Consider the following 13,055-nt stretch of genomic DNA (forward strand, 5'->3'; position numbering starts at 1 on the left):
GTTCAAGCCAAAAATGTTTATATTTTCTCACGACAGATAGATTTGCTTGCACACACAGATGTGCCCTGATTTATGTTGTTATTTATCTCAAGCTTTTACTTGAGACAGATGTTTCGGAATGGTTCTTTGCCGTGACATTTTTTTCTAATCCTAAGAAATATTCATCCATTTTTTTTTTTTTTTTTTTTTTGATACTAGTGATTGAATGTGCTGGAAATTTTTATTTGTAGGCTTAAAATAATATTGTTAACAAAAAGTCACACAGACTTTAAAAGTTGAATTTTGAAAAATCTGAAGGTGTTAAATGATACCTTTTTGTTTCAACAATCTTTTGAAATATAATCTTTTAATTTTATTTAATTTATATAAGTTTATGAAATTTAAGTTAATCTGTATGATATTAAAGGCAGGCCAGTTAAAAAAAATCTGGGTTTTTTTCCTATTATTTTTTTCTCACCATTTTAAGTGTTCTAAGTTCTGCCCAATGTGCTTTTAAATGATTTTGTACATCTTAGAGATATTGAATGGGTGCGTTCTCTGTTAAACACCAAAAACCACATTGTATAACCAAGTTATTTGCACTTCTGTTTTGCAATATTTATTTCATCAACTAATTTACATATCTGGTACAGTACAGTATGTTTGTAAAAAAAATTCCATTCTCTGTACAAACACTTGTGTGATGTTAAAGCATAACGTTCTACAGCCTTGATGTAATAGGATCGAGTCTCATCCATATAATGTCATTCTGTGCTTAGTAAAGTGCATTTTGTGCATGTTAGTTGCTAATTAACTATGATTTATGGGATTTTTATGTGATTTCTGCCGTGAGTATTTAGCCAATCGAAGCAGTATTTGTTTGCTGCCTTATCTAATTAATGTATTTTATGTATTGTGTTTGGTTGATCAAGAGTACTTTTTTATATATATTTTCTTTGTGCATGTGTGTATTGTTAGTTTTGTTTTTTTTTTAAGAATAGGTAGCAAGGGTTTGTTGTAAAATGCAATATTATGCATAAAGTCCACATATAAAGCTTGATTTGAAAAAGCAGAACCTTGAATTTGACATTAATTGATGTGTATGTTGATCTTGTACTCTCTCGTAATGTGATAGACGTGAAATTCTTTATCTCATGTTCCAGACTTTCTCTTCAAAAGTTTGTTGATTCTTGCTATTTTATATATATATATTCCGGTCCCTATAACATATCCCTATCAATATCATAGTTTTCTGTTGCATTGTATTAGGAATGGGGGGATTTTTTTTTTCTTTTAGGTATTGTCATAATTTAATTTGAGCAGCGGCAACAGTACAGTATAGTATATTGATTGACGTACAATGTTTGGCTTTAGTGTATATGTTCAAATGTAGATCCTCAAACATATTCTGACTCCAGTTAGGAAAGTTGTGGCATTTTCTTTCATGATAATAATGATTTTTATTTCCAGAAAAAAAAATATTGAAGGATCTCGGAAAACAAACTCCTGCTGGACTCTTGGGCATATCGCATATCATAGTTTATTTTTTTATGCCTTAATTTGACCTATAGCTTAGATCCATATTCAACATGTTCAATTTATTGAGGTCTGAATCTGAATACAGATAGAGAATGGATAAAAAAAGCATTAATTATTGCATGTTTTTTTTTAAATATCTTCATGATCTTTGGGACTAACAAAGAGACAGACCTAATGAAAATCTCTTCTTAATTCTTTCAAGACTGCTGACAAAGCTATTGACATTTCAACTCCCTTTTAGGCCTACATTTAATTAACTAGTACATGTATTTCTTATATAAGAGTCATTAGGTGATAATGTACTTCTCTATTTTTAGGTCACCTCCACACTGCTGGGGAAAGGATATAAGAAATCTGAAAGGTCATCTTCGCCTACCCTCATACATTAGAGGTGTCCCTGTGTCTCGCAGGGGAAGTCATTAAGAATTCAAGACGCCGTTCGCACTCAAAGTCCAGATTGTGTACAAAGGTAAATTCATTGATCTTTCTTTGTTTTGTATCAATAGACTGCATGTGTATATATTTATACATGTCAAAACTTTGCATACATGTATAGTAATTAGGAGTTTTACTCGGGTGTATATTTTCATTTCGTAGGTGGTGCAGTAGACACGGTGCAAATAAATGCACAAAGCCTTATGGTCATTGATTAGTTTTCTCTAGTTAGTATGTGCTTATGTTGGTGGTTAACCTTCCAGTATGTTAAACTTCTTCTGGTAGGGTTATGTCCCTTGGTGAGGTTCTGCACCTATTACACTATAAGCATATTTTATAGTTGTGAAGCCATTCATTCATACTAACTCAAAGCAACACCATCCTACCATTCCTTAAATTGTTACCGTTATAACGGAACTATATAGTTAGTACATGTACTAAACAGCTAGTATATGCACTGTTGACTGATGATTCACAGAGCACACTGAGCTCATGCCAGAAGAGGCATTTTATACTGAAAGGTTACATTTATCTTTTAATTATTATTTTAGTCCTCATGCAGACTTTATTTTATGAATTTATATGCAAATTTTTAAATGAAATATGATTGTAAACTGAAGGATTATTAAGGGAGAAGGAGTGTATTTACATTAGCATTCATTTCAAGTCAGAAAATTAGCTTCTAATTATGACATCATGATGTCTATCAAATGTAGGAACACCACCGTGGTAGATGGGAACTGATTTGATAACTCGATATTCCTGCCAAGTTTTAATTGAATAGAACGACATTGTTTACAACTTCAAGGAATAGAGAGAAGGAAGAAAATTGAATACCAGTGAGGGAAGCCAGTGTTTGTTACTTTGATGTCTCATTTTTTGTTGATCATCACTTGAGTTATTGTAAAATTCTTGCTTTACACTGATAACAGGATATAGACATGATGTAACCATAAGTGGATCAAGGTCATGATAGATTAAAAAAGATAAAAAAAAATCAAAAGATAATATTTGCTGTGCTGTAGTCAAGGTTATAGCTTGGTCTTTTGAATGTACCCGTACTATGAACAGCATCGAGAGGCTTCAGGTTAACTAGTTCCTGTCTTCCTGGATGTTTCCTATCTTGGAAACAAACTCCTAGGTAAAAGCTGTAGATGATTCTTGAATGGAGACCTTGTGGTATTCAATAGGGTCTGTACCTAAAGCTTTATACTGAAAGAAATAAACATGTGCGTTCTCACGAGTTGTTCATGGTGATCTGACTATTAAATTTTTTTAGTTTATATAATCTTTAATATGTAAGATAATTTTATAGAAGTTCCTATCATTCCAATATATTAAGTAATAGATTCATTTATTAGACTCTGGAAACAATGATAACCTAATTTTGTGAAATTCTGTGACAGAAGTCGTTGTTTGTTAAAGTTATAGAGAGAGAGCTATGTTTGTTTCTGTTGGCTCTGAAAAGTAAACAAGGCTACATGAGAACGTGAAGATAAGTACTGAACAGATTTAAAAGTATGTCAATTGTTGTGCAAGTCAATTCAAGATATACTAATTCATTTACTACGTGTAAATGCCTCTGTTTTCTCAAAATGGAAAAATTTTATACAGGGTCCAAAAAATCTTGTGGAAGATTTTAGGGAATAAGGAACTCAATGGACTCCGTGTTTGGATTTGTACTGTCTGGAAGGTTATTGTAACATTGACTGAGATTTTCATGTATGGGTTCCTCGTGGAGAAGCAGGAATTTAGGTGTCATGATTTGACAGCGTGTCCCTTCTGAAAAGATTTTGGTCTTGTTCTTGATAGGGTGTTATTCCCCGGATTTTTTCTTGTGTGTTTGAGGTAGGAAATTCCGTATTGTCTAAATGTTTAAAAGGTTTAATAAATAGCATATTTTATATGCCATTTTCCAACCAATATGCATTTATGAAAATTGTTTAAATCTACATGTATATATTTAACAGTTGGCCCAACCATTGCGTAATGTTATAAATATCTGCATTGCCTAGATGTCATTCTCCTGTGTATCATAAATTTCATTGCATGCTATTTGTAATTAGATTAAGTTTCATATTAAAAAAAATCAATAGGATTTCCTGATCAGCAAATTAATGAATACACGGTCAGCAGCTGTAATAATTGTAATCAATAGAAACTAGAAGATTTGTTAAGTCAATGTATAACATTCTAAATCGTAATAAATCCAGGCCTGGGACTTCAAAGCAGAAGGAGGTCAAATGATGAAGTTTCATAGGTGACTGTTTCGGCCACTATGGTATGTGAGAGCATACTTCAGTGTTAATGGTAGGGACTGTGCAAAGTTAAGTACTAAATGAAGGCAAAAAGTAGAAAATGAGGCATGTGTATCTCCGGTGTATTTATATATATTTTGTATATATATATAGATATCCTAAGTGGTATATTCATATTCACACACTGAGTTAAATGTATTGTTTACTGTTTATGGTTCGCTTGATTATGTAATATGTTACTCGTGTAATGTGAATATAAGTCGGTCACATAGATTATAGTATTTCAAGGACTTTGATGTTTTTTTAATTTTTTTTTTTTTTAATATTTCTAGAAGTAAATGTAATTGGATGCTTTCTGATATTTTTTGCTACAGAGGGACAATTTATGACGTAGCATCATGGCTTTCTTGGGAAGAGATAACCATGAAGATCTTGTAAGTATATATCTATATAGCTTTCCTATTTATTGGCTGATTTTGATACATTGCATATACTTTGGATAATAATTGAGCTTGCAGTGCATACACTGTACGCCTAGTTCCAGTGGGGATACTCTTGATTTATGGCATATTGTAGAAATTTTTTGCAAGTCACTAGAAAACTTTGCAAATTATGAAGGAACAAATGATATATCAGTTCCCTGTTTCTGAAGTTACTTAGATGATGAAATTGACACCTTCATGGTAAATAATCTTCTTGAATTGTCTATTATTCTACCACAAATCCATGATGTCATGATGTACCCATTTTAATATAGTTACAATCACAAATGAGATGTAAAATTTCCAGTATATACACTTATGTATACCTTTGTTTACTTTGGATTCTGTGGATACACACTTCTGTCTCAATATAAGTATTGTTGGCAAATAAAACTTTACCATTGGGTTCAATTTATTAAGTTTTCAACAGAGATTCTTCACATTAATATTTATTTCTTAATCATCCAACTGAAACTCAAACCCAGAACCTCTGCTTTCTGTATATGTTCATGTTTTCTACCTGAGCCAGTATATAGGCTAATTAATGTTTTGATCAAATCCCCTTTGCATATGGATATATTAATGTTACCTGATCAGGACCACCTAAAATCTTGAGGATTAACAGACTAAGCAAGACACAATGCCATTTTTATCTCTTCATTGTGACACAGAATCACAGGTAAAACTGTAGATCTGATGTATTGCTATAAAGGTATAATGATCGTAAAAATGACAGTTTATAAAATAAATTTTTGTTCAAGTTATCATTTGTAGTCCAAGTATTTGTAATCTTAGCTCTGAAACTGTAAACAATCATGTCATTTAAGATCATTTTTCTTCAAAAGAAGATCGAGACAACTTCTTAACAACCATTGAGCAATGATTCTTCCCATCTCTCAGTCAACAAGAATGTTGTTGATAGAGAGCGCCACATCTATAAGTCTTGATTATTTCTCACCCTCCCTTCTTCTGTGTGTTATAGGTAATTGCCCCCTAATTTGTATACCTAGCATTTTGTGTTTTCTGATGGATGTCTTTGTGTGGGAAGAAACTTAAGTCGGATCAGAGAAGGTATTTGGAAGAGTTCCGGGAGCAGTATACAAAAATCTAATTATATGGAGGCTTCAAGCAGAATTTAGGGCGTTGACACACTGTTTTTAATTTGACTATTATGTCATTTTTAAATATTTATGTTTTTTTCTGCAAGCACACTGTGTCGTACAGTCTTGTTTATTAATGTCAGTAATCGTACATAGAAATGTTTAAATCACTGATTATCTGATAAATAGAGAAAAATAGCAGGTATTGGAATTATTATCAACAGGTCAGTGTATTGTGGATTTATCTTCTAAATATAGGCTACCTGAGATAAAAATAGTCATAAACAATAATTCACAGAGCATTATGACTCGACCTATGACTGTGTGTTATGTACTGTTTGCAGATCTTTGGTGGTTTTGAGTTGGAGTCATTGCACCTTTAACTGTTTCTTGGTCAATAGCTATATATTTCAATCACCTTCATAAAACTAATTAACTTTGCAGAAGAAAAACTTGCACTGATAAATATATATAAGGTATTGCACTATTACAAGACCCTCTGAAGTACACAGTGAACAAACAAGATAGTAAATATACCATTGGTGTATCACTGATAACAGAATATAATGCTTACCTTGTTATTAGATCAAGGTAAAGTTAATTAATTAGATGATTAATTACGGAAGCAGCTATTTGGTGTGCCCTTCGGAATTTGTTTTTTGGTTTTCCACATTCATTTCGACCAGGTGACGTCTCTCAGGTAGAACAAACAATGTGAAATTGACATAAATTCGTTTGTAAGACGATTCATGCTGTATATCAACAAATTTGTTGGACAGTAAATTTTCAGTGATCTTTGGAAGTCATAGGAGTTAAAAAGAGTCACTTGTGACAGCTATAATATATGAGCCAAGTGAAATTAAATTGAAAAAAAGGAAGAAATTTTCTAAGGCAAACTATAGAGACAGGGGAATAATAATCTTGTAGGTAAGACTATTTCACAGTTAGATTTTTGTTTTGTATTTTAAAATAGAAATTAACATGGAAATAAAACAAATATGTGTGCAATTGTAGTGCAGATGAGTAACGGATTGGTGCAACACTGATGTGAATACAGAGATGATAATTACTTTTAAAAAATTTAGACAATTGGATTACCTTCAGGTTACTTTATGCTGATTTAACTTGACTTAACGTTCATGATATTTTATTTTCCTATTCCTGTACAAAAATAAACAAGGAAAAACATCTATGTTGCAAGACAGACATGGGAGATTTAAAGCCAATTAAGTAGAGTATGAATTGGGTTTTATAATTATGCAAGTCATCAGTCATGTGTTGTTTTTTTTTTTTAGGAAAAGTAAAAAAAAAAGTTGTGATACATATTTGTTTGTAATACTGTAATACACATATTTTTAAGCTTACAATATGACATTTTAAATAGGAAATATAGTAATTTTTTGAGTTATGATCAATCCCTCTATAATCATGAAAGATGAACAGTTGAAATGACAGATGAAAATTACATGCATCAGCATAAAACTTCTAAAACAGTAATGGACAAAAAGTGGCCCAGCAGATCTGACATTTAACTCCCTTGTATGGACTAGTTGTAAAAGAAGACAACCCCCCCCCCTCCCCCCACACTCTCTTTCATCGCGATCGTCTTTTGATCGTAGAGTAATTTATTGAAAGGTCAAAATGAGATCATTGTGTGAGGAATAGAGGTGACACTATGGTATCTAGTATTCTATTATTTTTAGTAATATACATGACAAGGAAGGGCCTTATTTCAAATTCAGTCGACAGTTACCTATAAATATTTAATGAGTGGGGCTAATTTTATCCATATAAAGTTTATTAGGAAAAATTAAGTCTCAAGTGGTATCATGGTATTTTATCTTAAGGTCAGGAACTTTTTTTTAGGAATACATGCTGAAGTTTAGCTTACTCAAGGGCTTGTTTCTAAGTTGTATCAAGGCTACAGTGGAATTTAAGTTTATATGTTGAGATGGGAAATGTGGATTTGGTTTTTGTCAACTTAGCAATCTTCAATTATAGATGTACTTACATGATGTCTAGATGAAAAAAAGCAACGTTATATGAGATGTATCAGGCTGATGGTACCTGTATTGTCAGAACATATTGGATCAACTTTTGAATTACTGATCTTGAAAATATGATATGTGATCAAATGTTGAGATGATTTAGCTATATGTTAGAACTTTTTTTTTATCTGGTGCTCTTGTTTGTGGCATGGGACGTAATTTGTCTCTGTTATGTATAATCTAATTGTGTCAAAAAACCAGACAACCAATAAAGCAGAGAATTAATTCTCTTATAAATATTCATGTCTTCCAGTGCCCTATTGACCACAGTCTGTTTCTCATTATAGAATTATAATCCGGACCAATCCACGGGTCCCAGACAAGTGAATTCCACCTCCTTTCTGCTGAATGCTACCCAGGAATTAGACGGAGAACATTCCCATTCCTCACCAGGGGTTTTGACACGTTCCCCCACCACCCCAGATATGCCCCGCCAAGACCATTCCCTGGACCACATTGTGGATTTGTTTGATGATGTGCAGAAGATATTTGAACGTTATCCCAGTCCCAGGTTTGATGTCACCGATTTGTCTGCGGGATCGGAGTTGTTGCCATCAGAACATGTCACATCAAGGGACGGAGATCGGGTGATTCCTGCAAAGGATGCTATGATGTACACAGAAGATGATTTTAGCAGTAAGTGGTGAAAAAAAAATAAGGTCCATTTCATAACTGATGAAATACATGTACCATAAAACATAACTGAACACAACCGAACAACAAATTCATTACTAAAATTGAATGTTTATTCACAAATTATTTCCAGTGTCATGATTTGCTATTGTCTTAGTGTATAATGACCAATAAGATCTCCTTTTGATCCAGTATTTTGAAATAAATCAGTTGAGTGGCTGGTTGACATGACAAACATTTTGAGGAAAAGCCAGATATCTTTAAATGAATTAAAATTAACAATATGTAATAATTCTGAACTTTGAGGTTATACCAGTACATATAGTCTTTTTGTAGGAAGGACTATATAATATATTACATATACTGATGTTCAATAAACAACTTGATGTGCAAATATTAATAACATGTTTTTCATTGAAATGTAACCAGAAGAAACCAAGACACCAGAAATATCTTACTAGCTTTTCTCTATCATTTTAAAGGGATGTTTAATCATTTTCAGAATGGTAATATACATTTAATTATAGAGGCACTGTCATATCAAACATGTACATTGGTGCTTCAGTGAATTGACTATTTTATAGTAGGTAGTTGTGATTTAATGTATGTATAATGATATGTCGCAAAACTTTGGCATTTGAAAGTTTTTGTTTAATTAGGACATGTCCATTAAGACATGTTAAATTAAACTAGTAAATGTATTTGTAATGACCTTAGCTGTGCAATAGTTGATCTATGCACTCACTTGATTTAAAATCTTTAAAAATAAGTTTACTGTAACATTGTTTAAATTTAAACATTTTACTGTAACATTGTTTAAATTTATTAGGCCATAGAAGTAATTCCTTCCCGCACATACATCACCCTTTGCGGCCACTGAGAAGCAAGTCTCACAAAAATGTCCGGCATTCCGACCACCATAAAAAGAAAAAGAAGAAGAAACGAAGGATGCATGTGAATAAAAGCTTCCCGTCCAAATCTGCCGTACAGTCGCCACCAATTCCCGAGGATGATGAAGAAGAGGTGAGGATATAAATTAATTATTAATGAATGTTTAAAATTTATATCAGTTGGAGATTTTATAAAAGTTTGTAGAATGACTCATTTAGTAACTATCTGTGTTCACAGATGTTAATTTGATGATTGAGAGAGTATATGAAGAAATTTGAAACTTTGAAGTAAAAGTTATCAAAATGATTTTTGTTTAATTTTTATGACGTCGAGCTCTTGGAGCTCGAATGTCATCTAGCAAGCGCCCAGTTGAAATCGCGACCGGATATGTACGCGACCGAATGTGTCAGTCGATGCATCCGCAATAGAAAATAACAATAGCTATAAACCAATTTCTTTGAAAACGCTCAAAATGAATAATACCTTGAAAATAAAATTGCATCAATTATGTCTGCAATTAATTCTATTGCAAAACAACAATATTATGTTTTATTCTCACATAAGAAAAACGTGATGGTTGTTGCGGATGAATTTCTACAGAAAGGGTGCGTTGAATGACATGAATAACATTTCGGAACGATAACCGTGTAACATAAACAACACAACAGGAGGTAAAATAATTACAAAATTACATAAACACGAATTCTACAAGACTAAAAAGATTGAATTTCTAAATCTTAGCTTTACTTATACAATCTTCTAACTAACTCTATCCTAAAAACCGATGATATTGACCAGTATTACTGTATTTCTCCATTTCCTCCATTTCCCAGTATACGGTATACCACGCCCGATCGTAACTCGATCGTAATTGTAACAGAACAGAGTCTTGGTTGTAGTTTAGATGCAATCACTAATACAACGCTTTGACATTGGCAATTAGAAAAAAATATTATATAAATTCATGAAATCCTTCATAGTTCATAATTGACTGAAAAGAATATTTGGCATGAACATGTTTGACGGTGTCTGGTCAATTCGAACCTTGCTCCATTCGGACCATGACATAAGGCCACAGACTGTAATTGTGATATTTTGTTTAAAACTATTTTTTTATTATGTCTCCTGAGTCACTCACTTGACTTATCGCTATCTTCAAATTCAAAATTATCTTTTGAAATTGTTTTTCTTGTTCGACGTCATTGAAGCCTTTCAGGCTTTTGATTAATCTTTGCTAAAATTGTACATTAGTTACATTTGCAAGTGGGGGGAAATTTATCATATGTAATTTATTTATTTTTATTTTATTTTAACAGTATTGTTCTTCATATGATTCCTCGAGTGATTCCTCAATCAGTCGTCGTAATAGCTCCGTTAGTCAGGATTTAGTGGACGCTCCTCTAGTCATTACTGAACAAAGTGACCTTGAACCCTCCTCAAGTGTTGACCTTGACAAGGTTTTGAGAGATGTGTCCCCAGAACCTCCTACCCCCTCGCCTACCAATACACATTTAGAGGCACCTAAAACACCCGAAAGAAAACCTTCTGAAAGAAAGGTACAATAGGTTTCTATAATTTAGTGATCATTTAGAGATTAACATTTAAATAAGTGATAATGTAAGCATATGTTTACATTTAATTTTTGAATCAGTTTGGTAGGTTTACACTAAATTTTAAGATCAATCAAGTGCAATGAATATTGGTCATCTTATTTTAAAGAATTTGTAATATGCAATTTCTGTGAGGAAAAAATGATACTGCGCCTTATAGTGACAAAACAGTTGTTAATTATAAGTATTTCTGTAGTCTTGTCTTTTATTGGAGAAAGAAAAATACAGGTATTTAATATATTTATATACCCTTTTTTAGGTTGCTGATTTTTTCATTGGTGAGAATGAATCCTCCCCACCCCGGGAGACTTTAACACCCTCCGTGGAGAAGAAGCCATTTGTCCCCTCATTTAATGAGATGCTGAGTCAAAGTTCATTTACTACGGAGGAACACTTCCAGTTGTTAGACTTTGGGAACTCTGAACAAGAACCACTTCTGTCTGAACAAGCCCAGCGCAAACCAGCAGGAAGTTCAAGGTCACTTCTGGATGATGGCAGAAGTCGAGTGCATTTCTCTGTGGGTAATGTGCCTATTCTGAAAATAGAAATCGAATTTGGATATATTTTATATGGCAATACATAATGACATTTTATATCAAAGATTAACCAAGTTATATATGAAGTAAAGGAGTCCATATGCATATGCTTGTTTGTTTTGGGAGGGAAGGTTCAAGTTTTCCAGTTTTAATAAACAATTTTAATTTCTGCAGTATTCCAGATCATTTTGAATGCAAAGAACTCAGAATTTAAAGCAGAATTATTTCTTCAGGTGGTGAAGACAGTACAGCAAACTTGCTGAGTATTAAGGGAGATACAGAATCTGTGTCCTCGGACCAATCACAGAACAAACGAAACAGGGCATCATTTAATTCAATGGGCAGTGGAAAGTAAGCCGTTTCAACTGTTTAAGAATTTATGTGATACCATGAGGAAAATTTCATTGGTGATAAACTTGATTCATGAATTAGAAAACTGAAGAACAAATGTTTTTTGACTCGTCTTTTGATAGTAAATAAAAGAAATGTAAAAGATTAAATACAGTGAAATGTTTCAGCATGTTGAGAAGCTAAATCATATTCCTGTAGTTAGATTAATAGTTGAGAAGTTGACTTACATATTAAGGCTTTATGTCCATCCCCCAACACTGTATTTATAGAAATTTGAATTCAAAAAAGTTTTGCCAAATGTTCATTAGAACTTGATCAAAAACTTATATTATCAGTTTTAAATTTCATTCCATTATGTACTAAACCTTTCCCAAACTTTGAATAAATGAAAGAGGCAAATTTAAAAGATTTTTAAAAATAATAAAATCTGGGGTTTTTTTAAGGTCAAGTAAGTCACATAGACACAAACGCCACCATGACCACTACAAGACAGAGGATTTGTTGCTTAGGAGACAGAAAGGCAGTGAGGTCCACCTGGATGTTGTCATTAAGAGCGAGCCAACAGAGGTGGATGAGGCACAGATGTTACACAAAGCCGATCTGGATGAAATGGCCAGTAGGTGGATTCTTCCTGTCTTTTTTGATAAAAAGCAAAATTTTATGAATAAGACACTCATTTTATAAAGACTTCAATTTTATATATGAAAGGATTAAATGTAATTGCATCTTGAAAAAAAAATACTGTAGATTCCTAAGTATGTGCAAGGAATTTACTATCATGTAATTTCATGAGAACACACAAAATAAAATAACTTGCTTTTATTTTGCTGAAATACATGGGGAAAACTCTTGATTAACAGTCTTTTCATAAGTTCATGTTCTTGTGATTTGACTTGTACAAGTCTTGTGATATTTAGTAGTTGCATAAACTAAGGAATTTAAGGTATGCTTACATTATATACATGTATTAATTGACTGTTGATGCTGAATTGTTGGGGAAATCTTCAAAGGTCACCGACTGGATAAGCTTCATGGAATAAGACGGCATCGACTGACAAAGAACCACAGTGCCATGTCATCCATTGTCCACATTGGTAAACACAAGAAAACCAAACACAAGATGTTCCAACCAAAGAAGAAATTCGATCACCGGCCTCATGAAGTACGTTTCATTTTCAAATGTGCATAACTGT

At 32.7% G+C, this 13,055-nt stretch overlaps 1 protein-coding gene across 3 annotated transcripts in view; it reads left to right on the top strand.

Annotated features, from left to right (window-relative positions):
- Positions 1–1,856: 1,856 nt before the first annotated feature.
- The window catches only part of LOC133179060 (anion exchange protein 3-like), a 32,057-nt gene continuing 20,858 nt past the window's right edge, over positions 1,857–13,055 (top strand). For 2 of the 3 annotated variants that reach the window (XM_061313755.1, XM_061313756.1), the window contains exons 1-9: positions 1,857–1,987; positions 4,586–4,645; positions 8,129–8,477; positions 9,304–9,497; positions 10,682–10,921; positions 11,235–11,496; positions 11,745–11,862; positions 12,306–12,478; positions 12,873–13,024. In XM_061313755.1, the coding sequence (XP_061169739.1) occupies positions 4,610–4,645; positions 8,129–8,477; positions 9,304–9,497; positions 10,682–10,921; positions 11,235–11,496; positions 11,745–11,862; positions 12,306–12,478; positions 12,873–13,024 (1,524 nt within the window). In that variant the 5' untranslated portion in view covers positions 1,857–1,987; positions 4,586–4,609. The remainder of the gene's footprint in view (positions 1,988–4,585; positions 4,646–8,128; positions 8,478–9,303; positions 9,498–10,681; positions 10,922–11,234; positions 11,497–11,744; positions 11,863–12,305; positions 12,479–12,872; positions 13,025–13,055) is intronic. The other variant, XM_061313758.1, reaches the window with a different exon arrangement.

Source organism: Saccostrea echinata, unplaced genomic scaffold (assembly GCF_033153115.1).
Source record: "Saccostrea echinata isolate AGI-Se365-2 ecotype Australia unplaced genomic scaffold, CSIRO_AGI_Sech_v1 ptg000004l, whole genome shotgun sequence".
NCBI classification, from domain to species: Eukaryota; Metazoa; Mollusca; class Bivalvia; order Ostreida; family Ostreidae; genus Saccostrea; species Saccostrea echinata.